This window comes from Hemitrygon akajei, chromosome 11 (assembly GCF_048418815.1).
Source record: "Hemitrygon akajei chromosome 11, sHemAka1.3, whole genome shotgun sequence".
Classification (NCBI taxonomy): Eukaryota; Metazoa; Chordata; class Chondrichthyes; order Myliobatiformes; family Dasyatidae; genus Hemitrygon; species Hemitrygon akajei.
Genome location: NC_133134.1, coordinates 84,632,336 through 84,657,513, shown reverse-complemented (window position 1 = coordinate 84,657,513; position 25,178 = coordinate 84,632,336). Strand labels below are relative to the sequence as shown.

Genomic DNA, 25,178 nt, shown 5'->3' with positions numbered 1-25,178 from the left:
CACCCGCATGCCACTTCTGCGGGCTGGAGGAGACCGAGTATCACATGTACATGGAGTGTGCGAGGCTGCAGCCTCTTTTTGTGTATTTGTGTGGGCTGCTTCTCGCCTTCTGGCTGCATTTTAGCCCCACCCTGTTTATATATGGTCATCCAGTAAGGAAGGGGGCATGGAGGGATGAGGATGTCCTAGTCAACTTGCTCCTGGGGCTGGCGAAATCCGCCATCCGAGGGTCTTGGAAACGGGTGGCGGGAGGATCTCCCCGGGCAGACTGCCTGGCAATGTTTAGAGGGTATGTTCGTGCCCGGGTAAATATTGAAAAGGAACACACGCAGTCCACAGTGACCTTAGAGGAGTTTCGAGACCGTTGGGCTCCGCGGGGTGTTAAATGCCATCGTGGATAGAGATGGTAACATTTTGGTGTAATGTCTATTGTTTATTTGTAGTGAAGTAACTGTGTTTGCCACTGGTTTGTATATATTGTATAGCACCGATATTTGTAATAAAGGATTTTGTAATTAAAAAAAAAAGGGGTCAGACACAGAGTGAAGCTCCCTCCACACTGTCCAATCACACACTCCCAGGGTCAGACACAGAGTGAAACTCCCTCCACACCGTCCCATCACACACTCCCAGGGTCAGACACAGAGTGAAACTCCCTCCACACTGTCCAATCACACACTCCCAGGGTCAGACACAGAGTGAAACTCCCTCCACACCGTCCCATCACACACTCCCAGGGTCAGACACAGAGTGAAACTCCCTCCACACTGTCCAATCACACACTCCCAGGGTCAGACACAGAGTGAAACTCCCTCCACACCGTCCCATCACACACTCCCAGGGTCAGACACAGAGTGAAACTCCCTCCACACCGTCCCATCACACACTCCCAGGGTCAGACACAGAGTGAAACTCCCTCCACACTGTCCAATCACACACTCCCAGGGTCAGACACAGAGTGAAACTCCCTCCGCACCGTCCCATCACACACTCCCGGGGTCAGACACAGAGTGAAGCTCCCTCCACACTGTCCAATCACACACTCCCGGGGGCAGACACAGAGTGAAGCTCCCTCCACACTGTCCAATCACACACTCCCGGGGGCAGACACAGAGTGAAGCTCCCTCTACACCGTCCCATCACACACTCCCGGGGTCTGACACAGAGTGAAGCTCCCTCCACACCGTCCCATCACACACTCCCGGGGTCAGACACAGAGTGAAACTCCCTCCACACCGTCCCATCACACACTCTCGGGGTCAGACACAGGGTGAAACTCCCTCCACACCGTCCCATCACACACTCCCGGGGTCAGACACAGAGTGAAGCTCCCTCCACACCGTCCCATCCACACTCCCGGGGTCAGACACAGAGTGAAACTCCCTCCACACCGTCCCATCCACACTCCCGGGGGCAGACACAGAGTGAAGCTCCCTCCACACTGTCCAATCACACACTCCCGGGGGCAGACACAGAGTGAAGCTCCCTCTACACCGTCCCATCACACACTCCCGGGGTCTGACACAGAGTGAAGCTCCCTCCACACCGTCCCATCACACACTCCCGGGGTCAGACACAGAGTGAAACTCCCTCCACACCGTCCCATCACACACTCTCGGGGTCAGACACAGGGTGAAACTCCCTCCACACCGTCCCATCACACACTCCCGGGGTCAGACACAGAGTGAAACTCCCTCTACACCGTCCCATCACACACTCCTGGGGTCAGACACAGAGTGAAACTCCCTCCACACTGTCCCATCACACACTCCCGGGGTCAGACGCAGAGTGAAACTCCCTCCACACCGTCCCATCACACACTCCCGGGGTCAGACACAGAGTGAAACTCCCTCCACACCGTCCCATCACACACTCCCGGGGTCAGACACAGAGTGAAACTCCCTCCACACCGTCCCATCACACACACCCGGGGTCAGACACAGAGTGAAACTCCCTCCACACCGTCCCATCACACACTCCCGGGGTCAGACACGGAGTGAATCTCCCCCCACACCGTCCCATCACACACTCCCGGGGTCAGACACGGAGTGAAACTCCCTCCACACTGTCCCATCACACACTCCCGGGGTCAGACACGGAGTTAAACTCCCTCCACACCGTCCCATCACACACTCCCGGGGTCAGACACGGAGTGAAACTCCCTCTACACTGTCCCATCACACACTCCCGGGGTCAGACACAGAGTGAAGCTCCCTCTACACCGTCCCATCACACACTCCCGGGGTCAGACACAGTGAAACTCCCTCCACACCGTCCCATCACACACTCCCGGGGTCAGACACAGAGTGAACCTCCCTCCACACCGTCCCATCACACACTCCCGGGGTCAGACACAGAGTGAAACTCCCTCCACACCGTCCCATCACACACTCCCGGGGTCAGACACAGAGTGAAACTCCCTCCACACCGTCCCATCACACACTCCCGGTGTCAGACACAGAGTGAAACTCCCTCCACACCGTCCCATCACACACTCCCGGGCTCAGACACAGAGTGAAGCTCCCTCCACACCGTCCCATCACACACTCCCGGGCTCAGACACAGAGTGAAGCTCCCTCCACACCGTCCCATCACACACTCCCGGGCTCAGACACAGAGTGAAGCTCCCTCCACACCGTCCCATCACACACTCCCGGGCTCAGACACAGAGTGAAGCTCCCTCCACACCGTCCCATCACACACTCCCGGGCTCAGACACAGAGTGAAGCTCCCTCCACACCGTCCCATCACACACTCCCGGGCTCAGACACAGAGTGAAGCTCCCTCCACACCGTCCCATCACACACTCCCGGGGTCAGACACAGAGTGAAACTCCCTCCACACCGTCCCATCACACACTCCCGGGGTCAGACACAGAGTGAAACTCCCTCTACACCGTCCCATCACACACTCCCGGGGTCAGACACAGAGTGAAGCTCCCTCTACACCGTCCCATCACACACTCCCGGGGTCAGACACAGTGAAACTCCCTCCACACCGTCCCATCACACACTCCCGGGGTCAGACACAGAGTGAACCTCCCTCCACACCGTCCCATCACACACTCCCGGGGTCAGACACAGAGTGAAACTCCCTCCACACCGTCCCATCACACACTCCCGGGGTCAGACACAGAGTGAAACTCCCTCCACACCGTCCCATCACACACTCCCGGGGTCAGACACAGAGTGAAACTCCCTCCACACCGTCCCATCACACACTCTCGGGGTCAGACACAGGGTGAAACTCCCTCCACACCGTCCCATCACACACTCCCGGGGTCAGACACAGAGTGAAACTCCCTCTACACCGTCCCATCACACACTCCTGGGGTCAGACGCAGAGTGAAACTCCCTCCACACTGTCCCATCACACACTCCCGGGGTCAGACGCAGAGTGAAACTCCCTCCACACCGTCCCATCACACACTCCCGGGGTCAGACGCAGAGTGAAGCTCCCTCTACACCGTCCCATCACACACTCCCGGGGTCAGACGCAGAGTGAAACTCCCTCCACACCGTCCCATCACACACTCCCGGGGTCAGACACAGAGTGAAACTCCCTCCACACCGTCCCATCACACACTCCCGGGGTCAGACACAGAGTGAAACTCCCTCCACACCGTCCCATCACACACTCCCGGGGTCAGACACGGAGTGAATCTCCCCCCACACCGTCCCATCACACACTCCCGGGGTCAGACACGGAGTGAAACTCCCTCCACACTGTCCCATCACACACTCCCGGGGTCAGACACGGAGTGAAACTCCCTCCACACCGTCCCATCACACACTCCCGGGGTCAGACACGGAGTGAAACTCCCTCTACACTGTCCCATCACACACTCCCGGGGTCAGACACAGAGTGAAGCTCCCTCTACACCGTCCCATCACACACTCCCGGGGTCAGACACAGTGAAACTCCCTCCACACCGTCCCATCACACACTCCCAGGGTCAGACACAGAGTGAACCTCCCTCCACACCGTCCCATCACACACTCCCGGGGTCAGACACAGAGTGAAACTCCCTCCACACCGTCCCATCACACACTCCCGGGGTCAGACACAGAGTGAAACTCCCTCCACACCGTCCCATCACACACTCCCGGTGTCAGACACAGAGTGAAACTCCCTCCACACCGTCCCATCACACACTCCCGGGCTCAGACACAGAGTGAAGCTCCCTCCACACCGTCCCATCACACACTCCCGGGCTCAGACACAGAGTGAAGCTCCCTCCACACCGTCCCATCACACACTCCCGGGCTCAGACACAGAGTGAAGCTCCCTCCACACCGTCCCATCACACACTCCCGGGCTCAGACACAGAGTGAAGCTCCCTCCACACCGTCCCATCACACACTCCCGGGCTCAGACACAGAGTGAAGCTCCCTCCACACCGTCCCATCACACACTCCCGGGCTCAGACACAGAGTGAAGCTCCCTCCACACCGTCCCATCACACACTCCCGGGGTCAGACACAGAGTGAAACTCCCTCCACACCGTCCCATCACACACTCCCGGGGTCAGACACAGAGTGAAACTCCCTCTACACCGTCCCATCACACACTCCCGGGGTCAGACACAGAGTGAAGCTCCCTCTACACCGTCCCATCACACACTCCCGGGGTCAGACACAGTGAAACTCCCTCCACACCGTCCCATCACACACTCCCGGGGTCAGACACAGAGTGAACCTCCCTCCACACCGTCCCATCACACACTCCCGGGGTCAGACACAGAGTGAAACTCCCTCCACACCGTCCCATCACACACTCCCGGGGTCAGACACAGAGTGAAACTCCCTCCACACCGTCCCATCACACACTCCCGGGGTCAGACACAGAGTGAAACTCCCTCCACACCGTCCCATCACACACTTCCGGGGTCAGACACAGAGTGAAACTCCCTCCACACCGTCCCATCACACACTCCCGGGGTCAGACACAGAGTGAAGCTCCCTCCACACCGTCCCATCACACACTCCCGGGCTCAGACACAGAGTGAAGCTCCCTCCACACCGTCCCATCACACACTCCCGGGCTCAGACACAGAGTGAAGCTCCCTCCACACCGTCCCATCACACACTCCCGGGCTCAGACACAGAGTGAAGCTCCCTCCACACCGTCCCATCACACACTCCCGGGCTCAGACACAGAGTGAAGCTCCCTCCACACCGTCCCATCACACACTCCCGGGGTCAGACACAGAGTGAAACTCCCTCCACACCGTCCCATCACACACTCCCGGGGTCAGACACAGAGTGAAACTCCCTCTACACCGTCCCATCACACACTCCCGGGGTCAGACACAGAGTGAAGCTCCCTCTACACCGTCCCATCACACACTCCCGGGGTCAGACACAGTGAAACTCCCTCCACACCGTCCCATCACACACTCCCGGGGTCAGACACAGAGTGAAACTCCCTCTACACCGCCCCATCACACACTCCCGGGGTCAGACACAGAGTGAAACTCCCTCTACACCGCCCCATCACACACTCCCGGGGTCAGACACAGAGTGAAACTCCCTCCACACCGTCCCATCACACACTCCCGGGGTCAGACACAGAGTGAAGCTCCCTCTACACCGTCCCATCACACACTCCCGGGGTCAGACACAGAGTGAATCTCCCTCCACTCCGTCCCATCACACACTCCCGGGGTCACACACAGAGTGAAACTCCCTCTACACCGTCCCATCACACACTCCCGGGGTCAGACACAGAGTGAAACTCCCTCCACACCGTCCCATCACACACTCCCGGGGTCAGACACAGAGTGAAACTCCCTCCACACCGTCCCATCACACACTCCCGGGGTCAGACACACAGAGTGAAGCTCCCCCCACACCGTCCCATCACACACTCCGGGGGTCAGACACAGAGTGAAACTCCCTCCACACCGTCCCATCACACACTCCCGGGGTCAGACACAGAGTGAAACTCCCTCCACACCGTCCCATCACACACTCCCGGGGTCAGACACAGAGTGAAACTCCCTCCACACCGTCCCATCACACACTCCCGGGGTCAGACACAGAGTGAAACTCCCTCCACACCGTCCCATCACACACTCCCGGGGTCAGACACAGAGTGAAACTCCCTCCACACCGTCCCATCACACACTCCCGGGGTCAGACACAGAGTGAATCTCCCCCCACACCGTCCCATCACACACTCCCGGGGTCAGACACAGAGTGAAACTCCCTCCACACCGTCCCATCACACACTCCCGGGGTCAGACACAGAGTGAAGCTCCCTCCACACCGTCCCTCCACACCGTCCCATCACACACTCCCGGGGTCAGACACAGAGTGAAGCTCCCTCCACACTGTCCCATCACACACTCCCGGGGTCAGACACAGAGCGAAACTCCCTCCACACCGTCCCATCACACACTCCCGGGGTCAGACACAGAGTGAAACTCCCTCCACACCGTCCTATCACACACTCCCGGGGTCAGACACAGAGTGAATCTCCCTCTACACCGTCCCATCACACACTCCCGGGGTCAGACACAGAGTGAAGCTCCCATTGCACCATCATGATGTAACGGAAGATGAAATCCCTCTTTCACTCTCTGCTTTTCTGACCGGAACTGCAGCTGCTTTGGATATCAGCCAGTTTTCTGATTCTGCTCTGTTCTCTCTCTCTCTCTCTCTGTGTCTGTGTCTCGATGACATCTTTCACCTCCTCCTTCCCCTTCTCTCATTCTCACATTGTTCTCTGGTCTCACGATCTCTTGTTCCCCCGCTGCCCTCGCCTCATCTCATTTCCCCGCCACCCTCCCCTCATCTCGGCCTCCAGTCCTCCACTTCTTACTGGAGAACAAGTGGGGCTTTACCCAGGACCGCGTGATTATCAGCAAGGACCAGCGGGCTGTCCGCAGCGTTGCCGGCGTCCCCATGCTCTTTGCGGCCGAGCGCATCATGACCTCCTGCCACCTGTCCATTGACCTGGTCATCGGGGACGTGGCGCTGACCCAGGGCAAGCACTACTGGGCCTGCTCGGTCGACCCCGGCTCCTACCTGGCCAAGGTCGGCGTGGGGCTGGAGAGCAAGCTCCAGGAGTGGTTCCACGTCCCTCAAGACGTGGTCAGCCCCAGGTACTCGACCCGTGATTCGTGCTGCCCGCCAGAGACCCTCAATCTTTGCCCACTGGGTCCGAACTGCCCAGTTACATGGGAGAGTGTAACAGTGTTATAGTTGTGGGACACTGACGGGGAGTGTTATAGTTGTGGGACACTGACAGGGAGGGTTATAGTTACGGGAAGACTGACGGGGAGGGTTATAGTTACGGGGAGACTGACGGGGAGGGTTACAGTTACAGGGGGAGACTGACGGGGAGGGTTATAGTTACGGGGGAGACTGACGGGGAGGGTTATAGTTACAGGGGGAGACTGACGGGGAGGGTTATAGTTACGGGGAGACTGACGGGGAGGGTTATAGTTACGGGGAGACTGACGGGGAAGGTTATAGTTGTGGGACACTGACGGGGAGGGTTATAGTTGTGGGACACTGACGGGGAGTATTATAGTTGTGAGACACTGACGGGGAGGGTTTATAGTTACGGGGAGACTGACGGGGAGGGTTATAGTTACGGGGAGACTGACGGGGAGGGTTATAGCTATGGGAGAGACTGACGGGGAGGGTTATAGTTACAGGGAGATTGACGGGGAGGGTTATAGTTACAGGGGGAGACTGACGGGGAGGGTTATAATTATGGGGGAGACTGACGGGGAGGGTTATAGTTACGGGGAGACTGACAGGGAGGGATATAGTTACGGGGAGACTGACGGGGAGGGTTATAGTTACGGGGAGACTGACGGGGAGGGTTATAGCTACGGGAGAGACTGACGGGGAGGGTTATAGCTACGGGAGAGACTGACGGGGAGGGTTATAGTTACAGGGGGAGACTGACGGGGAGGGTTATAATTACGGGGGAGACTGACGGGGAGGGTTATAGTTACAGGGGAGACTGACGGGGAGGGTTATAGTTACGGGGGGAGACTGACAGGAAGGGTTATAGTTACGGGGGGAGACTGACGGGAAGGGTTATAGTTACGGGGGGAGACTGACGGGGAGGGTTATAGTTACAGGGGGAGACTGACGGGAGGATTATAGTTACGGGGGGTGACTGACGGGGAGGGTTATAGTTACAGGGGGAGACTGACGGGGAGGGTTATAGTTACGGGGGAGACTGACGGGGAGGGTTATAGATACGGGGGAGACTGACGGGGAGGGTTATAGTTACGGGGAGACTGACGGGGAGGGTTATAGTTACAGGGGGAGACTGATGGTGAGGGTTATAGTTACGGGGAGACTGACGGGGAGGGTTATAGTTACAGGGAGAGACTGACGGGGAGGGTTATAGTTACGGGGAGACTGACGGGGAGGGTTATAGTTACGGGGAGACTGACGGGGAGGGTTATAGTTACAGGGGGAGACTGATGGTGAGGGTTATAGATACGGGGGGGACTGACGGGGAGGGTTATAGATACGGGGGAGACTGACGGGGAGGGTTATAGATACGGGGGAGACTGGGGATATTTAGAGCTACTTGGAGGGGAGAGACTGACAGGGAAGCTTATTGTTAACTGGTGGGGGGGGTGTGGAGTTTGATGGGGCTGTTTATAGTTACGGTAGGAGACTGAGTTTGGGGACTGTGGGGAAGTTTAATGGAGGTTGCGGGTGGTGAGTTGGGGATGAGAGGGGGATTTCACCAGTGATCCGAGGAGCCCAGAGCAGTGTCATAGGGGCTGGGACAAGGGACCGCTTGTGTTTACATCGAGAGGAGAAGAGTCTGCTGATGTCTGCGCTCTGGGCTCCACGGTCAGTAGCTCTTGTGAGTCTGGAGCTGCACAACGATTGCCACGGGCTGTTGGGTCGCCCTCAGCCAGGGGTTGTCCAGGACTGACGAGTGCCCAGACTGGAGCGATGTTATTCTGGGACACACGGGCTCCTCCCCCCCCCCCCCGGTGTACGGGGATCCGGATCTCGGAGCTGCTCCTTATCCGGACTAGGACGTCCCACACCTCCGTGCTGAATCAAAGGGGACACATTCCTCTCTTTTCCCTCCTCCCTCAGCCTTCCTCACTAAACCTGGTCTAATTCTGGTCAGGCTGCCCTTTACCCTCCAAAAGGTCTGGGTTCCTACTGAGCTCCACCCCTCAGGCCTCTCCCTCACTCTCATGGAGGAGAGCCTCATGGCGGTCAGCTTCTGAGGGCAGCGTCTTCTCAGTCCAAGAGGCGGCCCTTCATCCTCACAGGATTCCCAGGACGCTGACTCGCCATTTCCCCTCGTGCCGTTGTGACCGTCTGCTTCTCTCATCGTAAGTGATGACCACAAAATCTTAAAGACCAGCTGTAACCTTTTTGCATTGAGAAGCAACCAAAAGAAAGTCCCTTAATTACACAGTTTACTACGAATGTATATTTCTTTGGTACATCTTGCCAAACCGTCTACTTTATGGTACATTCCTGCCGAATACGGTAGAGTCTACAGAGTCTCTGAACGGTGAACAATGGCACAGTTTATATCTAGTGTACGTAGCACAAACCCACAGAATCTACTTGTACAATGTCAGTGTATCAGCCAAGTGGTCTGTTTATTCTGCAAACACACCCCAGTAGTTTGCACAGCTCTGTAACCACATTGCCCCTGCCGGCCCCTGCAGTCTGTAGAGTCCACACAGCGTTATTCCCCCCACCGGCCCCTACAATCTGTGGAGTGCCCTCCCCTCCCCTGCAGTCCTCAGAGTCTCTGCATTTCATTGCAGGATGATCTGTTTCCATTTTACGTTGTATTTGAAACAGCAGCAGAGTCTCCTGACAGCAGCGGGATAATTTCTGTGGTGGGGAGGCGCGTGGAGATTGCCGGGAGGGGTTCGTTCATTCGCCCTCATCGCTGCCGCGAGCTTTAACGGCGTGACCCCACCCCTCCGCAGGTACGATCCTGACAGCGGGCACGACAGTGGGGCCGAGGACGCCACGGTGGAGGCCTCTCCGCCGTACGCCTTCCTGACCATCGGCATGGGCAAGGTGCTGCTGCCACAAGGCTCGCCACCACCCGCCCGCCCGTGACCCCGGCGGGGGCACGGTCCCCCTCCCCTCCCGGCTGGGTGTCTGCCTGGACTACGAGAGGGGCCGGGTGACCTTCTACGACGCGGTGTCGCTGCGGAGCCTGTGGGAATGCGCCGTGGACTGCAGTGGCCCCGTCTGCCCCGCCTTCTGCTTCGTCGGGGGGGGTGCCCTCCACCTCCAGGAGTTGGTGACAGCCAAGTCTGAGCAGAAGGCCCCGAATGGCACCGTCCAGAAGGGTGAGTGAGGGCTGGTGCAAGGTGGGGGTGGACAACTCCGTGGACGAGCTTCTCTTCTCCCATTCCAAAAGCCGGTCTGAAAACCACAGCCAGCGTCCTCCCCCGTCCCTGGAGACGCAGCGTGGCGGGCCCGGAACATAAGGACAAGGGATTCTGCAGGTGCTGGAGAAACTCTGCAGATCAGGAGAACCTGGTGGTATGAGCATTCATTTCTCTAAATTCCAATAACTCCACCCCCCCTCACCCACCTTTCTCCATTCCCCCATTTTGGACTCCCCCTCACCCCATCCCCTCATCTGCATATCACCATCCTCCGCTTCCCCTCCCCCCCCCCCCCCTTCCATGATCCAATGTCCTCTCCGATTAGATTCCTCCTCCTTCAGGTCTTTACCTCTTCCACCAATCACCTTCCAGCTTCTTACTTCATTTCACCCCCCCCCCCCGCCCCCCAGTCTCTCCCTCCCCTCCAACCTTCTTACTCGGGATTCTCCCCCTCCCTTTCCAGTCCTGGTGAATGGCGTTGGCCTGAAACCTGAAGAGTTTATTCACCTCTATAGATGCTGCCTGACCGGCTGAGTTCCTCCAGCATTTGGTATGTGTTGCACATCAGGGAAACAGGCCTTTCAGCCCATTGTCTCTGTACTGACCTCCACTCCCAGTCTGTCGGGTCCCATGACCTCCACTCCCTATTCTATACAGTCACTGTCAGTGATTCTACAACTCAAGTTCTGCATATTATTTATTGTTGTTTTATTTTGCTTGTGTGTTTATCTCCTGTTGCACGTTGGTTTGTCGCTCTTTGTGTGTCAGTTTTCGTTGACTCTGCCGTGTTTCTTTGCTTCACTGGAAATATCCAGAGTGCCGATTTGTGAAGATGGGGCTGTGACTGAAGGAGTGAGAGAGAGGTGGAGAAGGGAGGCTGGGACTTGATTCCTTGGAGTGCAGCAGACCGGGAGAGGCAGAGACAGGCTGGGGAATCATGAACCAGAAGGCACCGGTTTAAGATGAAAGGGGGAGAGGAACCTGAGGGGCAAACATTTGGTGGTTCGTATATGGAACAGGCTGTCAGAGGAAGTTTTATGAGGGAGGTACATTTACAACATTGAAAAGACACTTGGACAGGGATATGGACAGGTACACGGATAGGAAAGGTTTAGAGGGATATGGACAGGTACACGGATAGGAAAGGTTTAGAGGGATATGGACAGGTACACGGATAGGAAAGGTTTAGAGGGATACGGACAGGTACACGGATGGGAAAGGTTTAGAGGGATACGGACGGGTACACGGATAGGAAAGGTTTAGAGGGATACGGACAGGTACACGGATAGGAAAGGTTTAGGGGGATATGGACAGGTACACGGATAGGAAAGGAAACACTTCCGTCTTTGGAATGTGGGCTGAAACGGGAGCACTGGGAGAAAACCCACACGGTCATGGGGTGAACGTTTAGGAGTTGGACCTTGGTCGTAGTAGCATTACACTAAGCACTGTGCCACCGTGCACTGACAGCTTACCTACACCTATTAAATCTCTCCCCTCTCACCTTAAACCTGTGCCCTCTTGTTCTCGATGCCTGACCATGGGGAGAGGTCTGTGGGAATTTGTCCTATCTCTGCCTCTCCTGATTATATACGCCTCAGTCTGCTGTGCTGAGATGGATGAAGTCCCAGCCTGCTCTACCCTTCCCCATTATTCAGTCCCTACATCTTTGGAACTCTCCTCTGGACACTTCCTTGTGGGGGGAGGCATTGGGACAGAATTATCCTGAGGAGCACGAGACTTAGCCTGTTATTGTACCAGCCTAATGTATTCGAGGTTGTGTTAACCCGTTTGTGATTTGCCCCCTTCCCCCTCCCCCTTTAGCTGTGAACAACTGCACCCCCTTCGGAGGTTGGACCCCCGGATCCCTACCTTCTGCTGTTCTGTGCCCTCGTCCGGATTCTGGAACGCCGATATAAAGCTCAACGTCAATACACTCCCCCCCCGATTTCCCCCGGCGTCCACAGCCTGGAGTTGCAAATATCCCTGTGCAAGGAAGCTAAAGTGGTGGGAGCGGGGAGGGAAGGTGGGGGAAACGGGGAGGGGCACATGTCAGTGCTCTGTTGGAGTGATGAGCGCAGGAGGGAGGTGGGGATAGGGGGGTGAATTGTGTGTTGATGGGTTTTCTTTGCTCCTTAGAGTGGGGTTGTGTTTCGTCTCACCAGAGGGAAGAGTGAGTGGGTTTGTGATGTGGTGCTACACGAGAGCCCCTCCCCCCGGAAATGCAGCCACTGGGCACCAAAGCATCTGTCATTCTTGCACCTTCCCTCACCTCTGAATGCCCTCAGTGATCACTGGATCCCTCTCGCCTGGGTTTGCATCACTCGGCAGACTCTGGACCAGGGGCTCCCAACCTCTTTTTTCAATGCCAGGGGTCTGTGGAGCCCAGGGTGGGGAGCCCTGCATCCCAGGACTGCACGTGTGGACTCTGCAATGCACCACAGGGTGGTCTCTGTAGTGCATCGCACAGCGAGCTTCTGCAGTTTATCAGACTCTTGCTGTCCTGTAGCACAGGATCCCTGTAGTCGGGCTGCTGCAGTGCCCCACACAGCTAGATCCTGTGGACTGTCTGATACAGGGTGCCTAGGGATGGGTTCAGCTGCAGTGCCCCGCACAGCTAGATCCTGTGGACTGACTGATACAGGGTGCCTAGGGATGGGTTCAGCTGCAGTGCCCCACACAGCTAGATCCTGTGGACTGACTGATACAGGGTGCCTAGGGATGGGTTCAGCTGCAGTGCCCCACACAGCTAGATCCTGTGGACTGACTGATACAGGGTGCCTAGGGATGGGTTCAGCTGCAGTGCCCCACACAGCTAGATCCTGTGGACTGACTGATACAGGGTGCCTAGGGATGGGTTCAGCTGCAGTGCCCCACACAGCTAGATCCTGTGGACTGACTGATACAGGGTGCCTAGGGATGGGTTCAGCTGCAGTGCCCCGCACAGCTAGATCCTGTGGACTGACTGATACAGGGTGCCTAGGGATGGGTTCAGCTGCAGTGCCCCACACAGCTAGATCCTGTGGACTGACTGATACAGGGTGCCTAGGGATGGGTTCAGCTGCAGTGCCCCGCACAGCTAGATCCTGTGGACTGTCTGATACAGGGTGCCGAGGGATGGGTTCAGCTGCAGTGCCCCACACAGCTAGATCCTGTGGACTGACTGATACAGGGTGCCTAGGGATGGGTTCAGCTGCAGTGCCCCACACAGCTAGATCCTGTGGACTGTCTGATACAGGGTGCCGAGGGATGGGTTCAGCTGCAGTGCCCCACACAGCTAGATCCTGTGGACTGACTGATACAGGGTGCCTAGGGATGGGTTCAGCTGCAGTGCCCCGCACAGCTAGATCCTGTGGACTGTCTGGAGTTTGCTGTAAAGTAGATTCTGCAGGCTGATGCACCGTGTCACAGGAATGCATTCTGCTGTAGTGCAATCTATAAGTAGATTCTGCAGGCTGCTCGCTGCAGTGCATCGCAGAAACAGACTTGCTGTAATTTGCCCCCTAAGTGGATTCTGTGGACCAACGCAGTATACCACAGTGGTATAACCCCATAACTAGATTCTGCGGACTGTCTGGTGTAGTGCATTCCAGGAATGGATTCTGCTGTAGTGCAGGACAACTAAATTCTACAGACTGGTGCAGTGTACCATACAAAATAGAATTGACTCCGCTGCAGCAGGTCCCAAAAGTAGATTCTGTGTACTACGTCCCTACGTTCTGCACACAAGTAGATTCTGTGTACTGATGCACTACGTCCCTACGTTCTGCGCACAAGTAGATTCTGTAGACTGTTTGATTCAGCATGTGTATAGATTCCAGATGGTACCAGTAAGGAAGGACGTTGAATTGTGCCCGGAGCGCACAGGCAGGTCTCACACTGACCCACTGAAGCTGCCAGCTTCCTGCCGTGCTAGCCAGGAACCAGACCTTTGTCCTTTCTATGTGAGTTGGGGGCCCAGTGAATCAGTGTCAGAGTAGGGGAGTTCATTCAGCTCGGCGTGTCTCTGCTGCCTTAAATCGTCCCGGTTCTCCTGTGTCTCTCTTGACAGTGCATCTGCCTCACGCTACTGAAGAATCTTATCACTTCTCTCTTTTGCCAGTCACTTCCATTTACTGTAACCAGCCAAGAACCGAGTGACTCAATTAAGCCTCTTTGCCTTAACCGTCTCTGTTGAATCTCCTGGCTCCTTCAGTCAGAGGCTCTAAGATGTGGCTGAGCTCCAACCAATCAGATGCATGTCCAGGACAGAAGGCCCTTCTGTTTGCCTCTGCTGATTGGCTGCATGGGGCCTCCTCCACTCCTCCCCTCCGGACATGTCTGCCATTTGTGTCCTGTGCTCGGACAAGGTTATGAGGACCTCCCCCCCCCCCCCCACAACTCCCGTTGATGGTGTGATGGTTGTGCTCTGGTTAAATGGGAGGTTTATTAAAAGGGAGACACTGTCTCTGTTACAGGTCACAATTGTGGGATCATTCACCAGCACGTGGAGAAATGGTTACAGTATTCTCCCGAGTTGGGATGGGGCTGACATGTCAAGCGATCTGGCGCACACAGAGGCCCTTTGGCCCATCCACTCCATACTAACCACCCATTTACACCCATCCCCATTTACATTCTCCCCTTTTCCCGCCAACTCCCCCCCAGAATTTACCCCTCACCCACACACCAGGGGGCAATTTAATCCACTGACCCCGCGAGTAGTTGTCCTGTGGGAGGGAACCCCGGAGCAGCCCACAGGGTCACGTCGAACATGCACACACAGAGACGCAGTGGTCAGGATCGAACCTGCATCTCTGGAGACCTGAGGCAGCAGTGCTAGCCACCGCACGATCCCTAGTGCTAGCCACCGCACGATCCCAGGTGTTGGCTTTGGACCCAAGCCCAAGGCGTGTGTTTGATGATGATTAAGGTCTTGACACTCAAGAGAGATTCCCATCACCCAGTCCCCCTTAATCAATAACTTGGGATTCACCATCAACAGTAATGGCCACAGGAAACCATGATTCTTTGATAGGGTATAGGGTTTGAGGTTGAAGGGCAGGAGGTGGAGAGACATCTTCTCAACCATCCGATCAATCTCTGATCGCCACAGCCAATAACAGCCATGACCTTTCCTCTGACAGGAAAAGCCGAGGCTTTCGGGGTCGATCGGGTTGGGGGGAGACACTGCAGGACAGAGTTTCAGTGGAATGACTGAAGTTTCTGATGGTTGAGAGAAAATGGTCACTTGTACCAACATGCATTGGAATGTACCCCCTGTCGTTATGTGTTTCTTTCTGGATTATTCTACACTGCATAGCTAAAGAGATATTTGATAAGTACACAGTTAAATTTTTACAGTAAAGTGTTGCAGGAGAATCGAGCCCTCTGCCTATTGGGTGGAAAACAAGTTGTGGGTGGCTACGACACCACTAACATTGTTGCAGTGGCAAAAGGGATGCCCTTCATCCCATTGTTCTCTGTTGGATTGCTAGCCCTTTGAGATCTGGGAATGGGAAGGAAGATGGTGGGGGTGCAGGGGATCAGAGGCCAGAAGTTGACAGGTCCCTGCCCAGATCTGGCCCCGCCCCTTCAGCATCACAACCACACTAAAACTTCCAATGTTCTGTCACCCTCTGGACTATTGGATGTGATCCTCCAACGCACTTTGCTTCCAAAGCCGTTACACAGCATAATTGTGCGACTTCTCTTGAAGTTTAAGAGGAGCAAAAGGAATGAGGGTTTGGAGGGCGTAGGAGAAGCAGGGTCCCAGCTTCGGCCCAACTCCTTTGTGCATTTCATGTGCTGGCCTTCATCAGTCAGAGCACTGAATTTGCGAGATTACATTATAGATGTTGGAGAGGCTGCTTTTGGGATAGTGTCCACAGTTTTGTTTACCCTGCTCTGGGGAAGGTGCCTTTAAGCTGGAAAGAGTGCTGTTGCTGGGGCTTGAGAGATTGAGTTATTGGGAGAGAATGGGTCTTTATTCCTTGGAGTAGAAGAATCTTAGAGGTGCATAAAAACACAAGGTGTGTAGATAGGGTGAATGCACGCGGTCTTTTCCCCGGTGGGGGGGGTGGGGGGGGGGAATCAAGAACTAGAGGGCACAGGTTTAAGATGAGAGAGGAGAGATTTAATAGGAACCTGAGGGCAAGTTCTTCACCCCGAGGGTGGTCAGTCTATGGAACGAGCTGCCAGAGGAAGTGCTGAGGCAGGTACATTAACAACATTTAAAAGATACTTGGACAGGTACAGGGATAGGAAAGGTTCAGAGGGATACGGACAGGTACACGGATAGGAAAGGTTTAGAGGGATACGGACAGGGACACGGAGAGGAAAGGTTTAGAGGGATACGGACAGGTACACGGATAAGAAAGGTTTAGAGGGATACGGACAGGTACACGGACAGGAAAGGTTTAGAGGGATACGGACAGGTACACGGATAGGAAAGGTTTAGAGGGATACGGACAGGGACACGGAGAGGAAAGGTTTAGAGGGATACGGACAGGTACACGGATAAGAAAGGTTTAGAGGGATACGGACAGATACACGGATAGGAAAGGTTTCGAGGGATAGGGACAGGTACACAGATAGGAAAGGTTTAGAGGGATACGGACAGGTACACGGATAGGAAAGGTTTAGAGGGATACGGACAGGGACACGGATAGGAAAGGTTCAGAGGGATATGGACAGGTACACGGATAGGAAAGGTTTAGAGGGATACGGACAGGTACATGGATAGGAAAGGTTTAGAGGGATACGGACAGGTACACGGATAGGAAAGGTTTAGAGGGATACGGACAGGTACACGGATAGGAAAGGTTTAGAGGGATACGGACAGGTACACGGATAGGAAAGGTTTAGAGGGATACGGACAGGTACACGGATAGGAAAGGTTTAGAGGGATACGGACAGGGACACGGATAGGAAAGGTTCAGAGGGATATGGACAGGTACACGGATAGGACAGGTTTAGAGGGATACGGACAGGTACACGGATAGGACAGGTTTAGAGGGATACGGACAGGTACACGGATAGGAAAGGTTTAGAGGGATACGGACAGGTACATGGATAGGAAAGGTTTAGAGGGATACGGACAGGTACACAGGAAAGGTTTAGAGGGATACGGACAGGTACACGGATAGGAAAGGTTTAGAGGGATACGGACAGGTACACGGATAGGAAAGGTTTAGAGGGATACGGACAGGTACACGGATAGGAAAGGTTTAGAGGGATACGGACAGGTACACGGATAGGAAAGGTTTAGAGGGATACGGACAGGTACACGGATAGGAAAGGTTTAGAGGGATACGGACAGGTACACGGATAGGAAAGGTTTAGAGGGATACGGACAGGTACACGGATAGGACAGGTTTAGAGGGATACGGACAGGTACACGGATAGGACAGGTTTAGAGGGATACGGACAGGTACACGGATAGGAAAGGTTTAGAGGGATACGGACAGGTACATGGATAGGAAAGGTTTAAAGGGATACGGACAGGTACACAGGAAAGGTTTAGATGGATACGGACAGGTACTCGGATAGGAAAGGTTTAGAGGGATACGGACAGGTACTCGGATAGGAAAGGTTTAGAGGGATACGGACAGGTACACGGATAGGACAGGTTTAGAGGGATACGGACAGGTACACGGATAGGAAAGGTTTAGAGTGATACGGACAGGTACACGGGTAGGAAAGGTTTAGAGGGATACGGACAGGTACACGGATAGGAAAGGTTTAGAGGGATACGGACAGGTACACGGATAGGAAAGGTTTAGAGGGATACAGACAGGTATACGGATAGGAAAGGTTTGGAGGGATACGGACAGGTACTCGGATAGGAAAGGTTTAGAGGGATACGGACAGGTACACGGATAGGACAGGTTTAGAGGGATACGGACAGGTACACGGATAGGAAAGGTTTAGAGTGATACGGACAGGTACACGGGTAGGAAAGGTTTAGAGGGATACGGACAGGTACACGGATAGGAAAGGTTTAGAGGGATACAGACAGGTATACGGATAGGAAAGGTTTGGAGGGATACGGACAGGTACTCGGATAGGAAAGGTTTAGAGGGATACGGACGGGTACGCGGATAGGAAAGTTCAGAAGGACATGAGCCAAAGATGGGCAAATGAGACTAGCTGAGATGGGAATTTTAGTCAGCATGGGCCAGTGGGGCCAAGTGGCCTATGTAAGGACCGTGATGCTTATTTATGCTACTCCCACTTGTTTTAAATTCAGAAAGCTAATGGGGAATTTATTCAAACTTGTTGAATACTGAAAGGTCTAGTGGAGAGAGTGTTTCCATCAGTGGGAGAATCTGGGATCCTCAGAATAAAGGGATGAGAAGAAGAGGAGTTTCTTTAGCCAGACGGTAGTAAATCTGTGGAATATGTTGCTAAAGAATGCTATGGAGGTCAAGTCATAGGGTGTATTTAAGGCAGAGGTGGATAGATTCTTTGTAAAGGGTGTTGGGATGGTGGTTAATGGTTACAGGGTGAAGGTAAGAGACTGGGGTTATATAAGGACATTGGTCAAGATTGATTGTTGAGCAGACTCGATGTGCTGAATGGCCTAATTCTGCTCTTGTATTTTATGGTGTTATGATTGTGGCCCTCTCTCTTTCTCTCTAAATAGTTATAAAGCACAGAGCAGGCCCTTGAAGTCCTGCATTTGATCTGTACCCCTCTTAAACCTTTCCTATCCATGTCATCATACAAATGTCTCTGAAATTGAACCTGCCTGACTCTGGCCGATCCTTCCAAATATTCCACCAGCTGCTGTGTGGGTGTGGGGGAAACTTGACTTTCAGATCTTTTAATTTATCCCCTCTCACCTCAAATCCAAGCCCTCTTGTTCTAGGCTCCCCTACCCTGGGAATAAAACACTATTCTCTCCATGTCGCCCATAAAGTTAGAAATGTCTGAGGTCACACTTCAGAAGTGAGAATGAATCCATGCTGCCCTCCTCTCCTGGCAACATCTTGGTGAATCTCATTCACAAGACCATAAGTCTTGGTGTGCAGTTAGGCCATTCGGCCCATCAAGTCTGCTCCAGCATTCGATCATGGCAGATTTATTTTCTCTCTCAAATCCATTCTCCTGCCTTCTTGCCGTAAGTGTTGGCACCCTTCCTAATCAAGAACCTGTCAACTTCTGCTTTAAAAATACCCAATGGCCTCCCTTCCACAATTGTCCGTGGCAATAAATGCCACAGATTCACCACCCTCCGGCTGAAGAAATTCCTCCTCTATTCTGAAGGAACGTCCTTCTGTCCTGAGTCTCTGGTCCGAGGCTCGCACACTATAGGAAACATCCTCTACATGTCTAGGCAGTTCAATATTCAATAGGTTTCGATGAGATCCCTCCCCTCATTCTTCTAAACTCAGTGAGTACAGGCCCAAAGCCATCAAACACAGGCTTTTCATTATGTTAACCCTTTCATTCCCAGGATTATCCTCACCCTCTCGCTATTGCTACCACATCCTTCCTGCATTGTGCTGGCCAGAACTGTACTCCTGGGCGTGGTCCAATTGATGGCTTGACCAGCTGCGATGAGGCGTCGGACGATCAGGATGCCCAGACTGATAGATTATTGTAGTTTTACTGTGTGATGTCAGTGTTAAGCTGATTCCCTGAGCCCATGGCATCAAAGTCAGTGAAGCAATCTGCAAATTGTTTTAACTGCCACAGCAGGTTAAAGGGTGAGAAATACTTTGGAATTGTCACTGTTCCAGCTACAGTAGGAAATAGATGGTTACTTACTATCAGAACTAGGTTGTTTATTATGCTGTATAACTTGTTTATTTTGTGGCAGCAGTGCGGTGCAAGATATAAAGAGCGCCACAGCCCTTTGGCCCATCTAGTCTGTGCCAAAATATTCTGCATAGCCCACTATAACCCCTCCCATCCATGGTAGTCTTAGAGTGCTACAGCATAGACATAAAAAATTATTGTAAGTTAGAGCAAAAGAGGACTAGTGAGGTGGTGTTCAGAAATCTGATGGCGGAGGAGACGAAGGTGTTACTGAATCACTGAGTGTGGATCTTCAGGCTCCTGTACCTCCTTCCCGAGGGCAGAAAGAGAAGTGGGCATGTTCTGGATACTGAGGGTCCTTGGTGATGGATGTCGCGTTCCTGAGGCACTCGATGGTGGGGAGGCTTGTGCCTGTGATGGAGTTGGCCGAGTCTACGACCCTCTGCGGCGTTCTTCCGGTCCTGTGTGTTAGAGTGTATATTCACAAAAAAATTGTTTTTGGGTTCTGAGTGGGTTTGTTGCTGTGACTGATGAGGGTATTCGGTGTAATGGTTGGCCAATATATATTCTCCATGTATTTGATTTGAAAATGAATGTAATTCTTGATAATTCATGTTAAAATAGTTGACAACATCTAATGTTCAAACGGCAAAGGGTCAGGTGTCACTGGGTGGTGCAAGGTCTCTTGTGCCTAGGTTTCAAGTAGCATTTCATCGACGTAAAGGGGAGGGTGTGGGTGCTTTTAAAGAGATTTAAAGTATTGGGGGAGATCCATGCCTAGATTGGCAAATGGCTGTGGACGTCTTGACTAGCCCAGTACAATTAATGGTGGTAGTTTCAATGACCCAACACCCTAACTACCATTTATAGAGTGCCTTTGTCTGGAGAATTTTGCAACTGTGCCATTAACAATTTTACCTTCAATCAGTGAGATAATTTTAAGGGGAGGGAGTGTAGTCAAGGGTCAAAAGTCAAAGGCGAAGAGTAAGAAATTTAAGTATCTCTGAGCCTGGCTGGGGGGGGGGGGGCGGGGTGAAGCATTTTTTTACAGGGCGGTTCAAAGACCCAAGTCAAATGTCTCAGGAGCACATGGCCACTTTGAGGCCTGCCCTCTCGGTTTTGTTGTGGAATCTCCGGACAAAGTTTTTAAATGAGATGAACTGTTTGTACTTTGAGGTTTGTGTGGAGTCAAGGTGACAGTTTTTGTAACAAAACAAAAATGAAGAAGCCAAATAAAAAAAAATGTAGAGGCCACAAAAAGGCCTTGTCATTTTAAGGCTGGAATTCGAATTGGATTCTCTTGAGAGGGGTAGGCCAAACATTTTTTTTGCAAAAGATGTTGGCTCCCTCCTTTTTTCCCTCTGGCTCTGCCCCACGGTGGGAAGGAAGGGACAGTGCCGGAGTCAGGAGTTTGAATCCTGTCATAACACATTGGGAAATTTGAATGTTGAAATAAAATTCTCAGTTTGGAAATAAGAATGGCTTGGTGACGGTGTCCATGAAGCTACGAGACTGTCTTTAAAGAAAATGGTTCCTTGGTTCATCAGCCTTGTTTGGGGAAGGGAATTGGCTGGTTTTCAGTGGTGTGAGCACATCTATAGGCTGTCCTGGGGAATCGAGGATGAGTGGGATTCGATGAGGCTGACGTGCTCCTTGGTTTGCGAAGCGGCACATTCCTGGTGTACGGACTGTTGGTTCTCTATCCTATTCCCCTCTTCCCCCACCACCACTGCTCCTGGTCACAGAGCAGTGTTTCCAAGGAGTTTGTGTGGGCATGGCCACTGCCTTTCCTTTGGAGTCTTTGGGGCATGATGAAGGACCTCGGCCTGAAGTGTAGACTCTTTATTCCTTATAGGTGCTGCCAAACCTTCAGCGTTTCGTGTATGTACCTGGGACAATTTCTCTGAAATTAGAATTTGTGGGAGGGGGTGGGGTTTTACACTCAGCCTGCTGTCCTCATGTCCGTGAGACCCTAGGCTCGCTGATCTCCTGATGAATGCTAGTGTAGTTGCCCCCCTCTTGTGGGGGGAACAAACACCAGGTTCCAGCTTCTTGTGTTGGGCCATCCTGAGAAGAGGGGCACCAGGTCTGTGGCAGGAATCGGGACCCTACCGCCATCCATATCAGAACTCTGAGGTTTGGGGCAAGCTATACCTCCTCCCCCCCACCACCACTGTGAGGGGCAGCTACAGGACATCCTAGAGGAAGGGGCCTGACCCTGGTTAGTCTTCCCTACCCTTCTTCCACCTCTCCTCCCTCCCCCAGAACTTTAGCCAGTCCCTCTCGCCCCATGCCCTCCTGTGTGTGGGAAATCATCTCTCGCGAATTTGATTGAGGTTCTGAAGGAATGACGAGAGGACCAACAAGAGAGGGATGGTAGATGACATCTACACGGACCTCAGCAAGGCCTCTTGACAGAGTACTGCATGGCAAGCTGGTTATGCAGCCTGGGATTCAGGTTGAGCTAGTGAATTGGATACAAAATTGTTTTGGTTGAAGGGGGTTGGGGTGGTGGTAGTGAAGGGTTGGTTTTCAGATTGGAGGCCTGTGACCACAGAATTGGTGCTACGTTCCCTGTTGTTTCTCATCTATATTAACTATTTGAGTAGGAGAGTAGGTGGTGGGGATACCAAGTTTGTAGGTGACACCAGAATTGGGTGAAGTGGATGGGGTTAAGGTTGTATAATAATTACAACAGAATATTTATAAACTGGGGAAAAGAGCCAAGGAATGGCAAATAGGATTTAACACACACACACGTTCAACAAATAAGGAAGGGAACTTGCACACAGACAGGGGGACTTTAGTATTGGTTTATTATTGTCATGTACTGAAATACAGTGAAAAGCTTCTCTTACATACTGTTCATACAGATCAGATCATAACACAGTAGAATGAGGTAAAACAATAACAGAATGCAGCTACAGAGAAACTGCAGTGCAGGCAGACAATAAAGTGCAAGATTACAATGGATTGTGAGGCCAAGAATCGAAGTAAATTTAAATATGTTATCAGCGTAGGTGTATGTCACCATATACAATCCTGAGATTCGTTTTCTTGTGAGCATTCACAGTAAATCCTCAGAGGAATCAATGAAGGATCTCTGCTGTGTTCCTTAGTTACCGGGTATGCCTGCAAGAAACAGGACAGACAAGCAACTAGTCAACAAGCTGTAAATACAAAAGTAAAGAAAGAAATAATAAATAAGCATTAAATATCAAGAACATGAGATGGAGAGTCCTTGGAAGTGAGTCCGTAGGTTGTGGGAACAGTTCAATGATGAGGCGAGTGAGGTTATCCCCTCTGGTTGAGGGATTATAAACATGGTGTGGGTACCTTCCTGATGGCAGCAGCGAGAAGAGAGCATGGCCTCGGTGGTGAGGATGATGGATACTGCTGCTTTCCTGTGATAGCCTTCTGTGTAGATGTGTTCAATGGTGGCGAGGGCCGTACCCATGGTGGACTGGGCCGTATCCACTACTTTTTTGTAGGATTGTCCATTCAAGGGCATTGAATGGACCAGACTGTGATGCAGCCAGTCAATATACTGTCCACTGCACGTCTATAGAAGTTTGTCAAAGTTTTAGATGTCATGCCAAAGGAAGTAGAGTCCCTGCTGTTCTTTCTTCACAATTGTGCTTGCTGGGCCCGGGACAGATCCTCTGAAATAATAACACCGAGGAATTTAAAGTTGCTGACTCTCTCCTCCTCTGATTCCTGATGAGGATTGGCTCACGGACCTCTGGTATCCTCCTGAGGTCAGTAATCACTTCTTTGGTCTTGAGCGAGAGATTGTTGTTGTGGCACCACTCGGCCAAATTTTCAATCTCCTTCCTATATTTGTCACTTCCTTTGATTCCGCCTACAAGTGGTGGTGTCAGCAAATTTAAATATGGCATTGGAGCCTTTAGCCTCACAGTCATAGCATAACGCGAGTAGAGCAGGGGACTACGCACCCAGCCCTGTGTTGATGAAGATGGAAGGGGAGGTGATGTCAAGAGTCCATGTTTCGTGCAAGAGGTCCATTCAGCAGCCTGGTAACAGTGGAATTGAAGCTGTTCTTGAGCCTTTGAACATTGGAAATCATCTAAACACCAAGGTGAAAGGTGCTTAGGTCAAGTGTGAAGCTTAGAAAGTGGGGTTGTTACAGTGAGGATCAGCCAAATGCAAGAAACTTGGCTCCGGAGACTGGGTTTGATTCCAGCCTCTGGCAGAGTGTTCGCGTGTGTGTGTGTACGCAATTGGCACATTCTTCCTGGGGCTGAGGGGGGGGTTCCTCAAGCATCCCAGCTCTTGGCCACTTTCCAGAGGCACCACACTCCCTCATCCCTCCCAACACTTCCTTCTGTAACCATAGGTTTAACACCTGTCCCTATACCTTCTCCAGTCTGGTACGTCAGTGAGAACAAGCGTAGGCCTCTCTCTCAGCCCCCTCCATCCCCATTCCCACACTGACCTGACTGCCCTCAGCCTATAGGGTGATAAGAAATGCAAGTGGAATTAACAGCTTCTCATATTCTGCCTGGGTAATCTATGACCTGCCTGTGTGAACAATGATATTTCCTCGTTCAGATACCACTCCCACCCTGCCCGTGTTCCTTCCCAGGATCTTTCTCCCTCTCCTTGTTCACCTTTTCCATCCCTTCTCTCCCCCCTCCATCTCATCGTTACCCAGACTCATCCCTTTCTCCTATCTGGCCTTCTGCCCATCATTCCCCTCCCTCACCTGATTCCACTGATCACCTCCCAGCAGTTTCCCCTTGTACTTCCAGTGAATTGTGACAAATTGATCTGTATGAATAGTATGCAAAGTCAGGTTTGTTTAATCACATGTGCATCAAAACTTAGTGAAGTGTGTCGTTAGAACTAACAACCATCACGCCCAAGTATTGCCGTACGTTCTGCTGCCAACATCGTGCTCAGCAGAACAACACATCACAGCAGCAACGGTGAGACAAGCTCCATTCCTCCCTCTGTCCCAAGATAGGTTTTCCACTCTACCTCCTCCATACATGTGGCAATAATAAACCAATTTACCCCATCACCCCCACTGTACCTCTCTACACACTCA

The 25,178-nt window shown here is 52.9% G+C and overlaps 1 protein-coding gene across 1 annotated transcript in view; it reads left to right on the top strand.

The window, feature by feature from the left end:
- LOC140735792 (tripartite motif-containing protein 46-like) overlaps positions 1–16,427 on the top strand; it is a 96,947-nt gene extending 80,520 nt beyond the window's left edge. Inside the window, 4 exon segments of the mRNA XM_073061272.1 lie at positions 6,811–7,108; positions 9,950–10,075; positions 10,077–10,321; positions 12,188–16,427. Coding sequence (XP_072917373.1) covers positions 6,811–7,108; positions 9,950–10,075; positions 10,077–10,321; positions 12,188–12,282 — 764 coding nt within the window. The 3' untranslated portion in view covers positions 12,283–16,427.
- Positions 16,428–25,178: the final 8,751 nt, after the last annotated feature.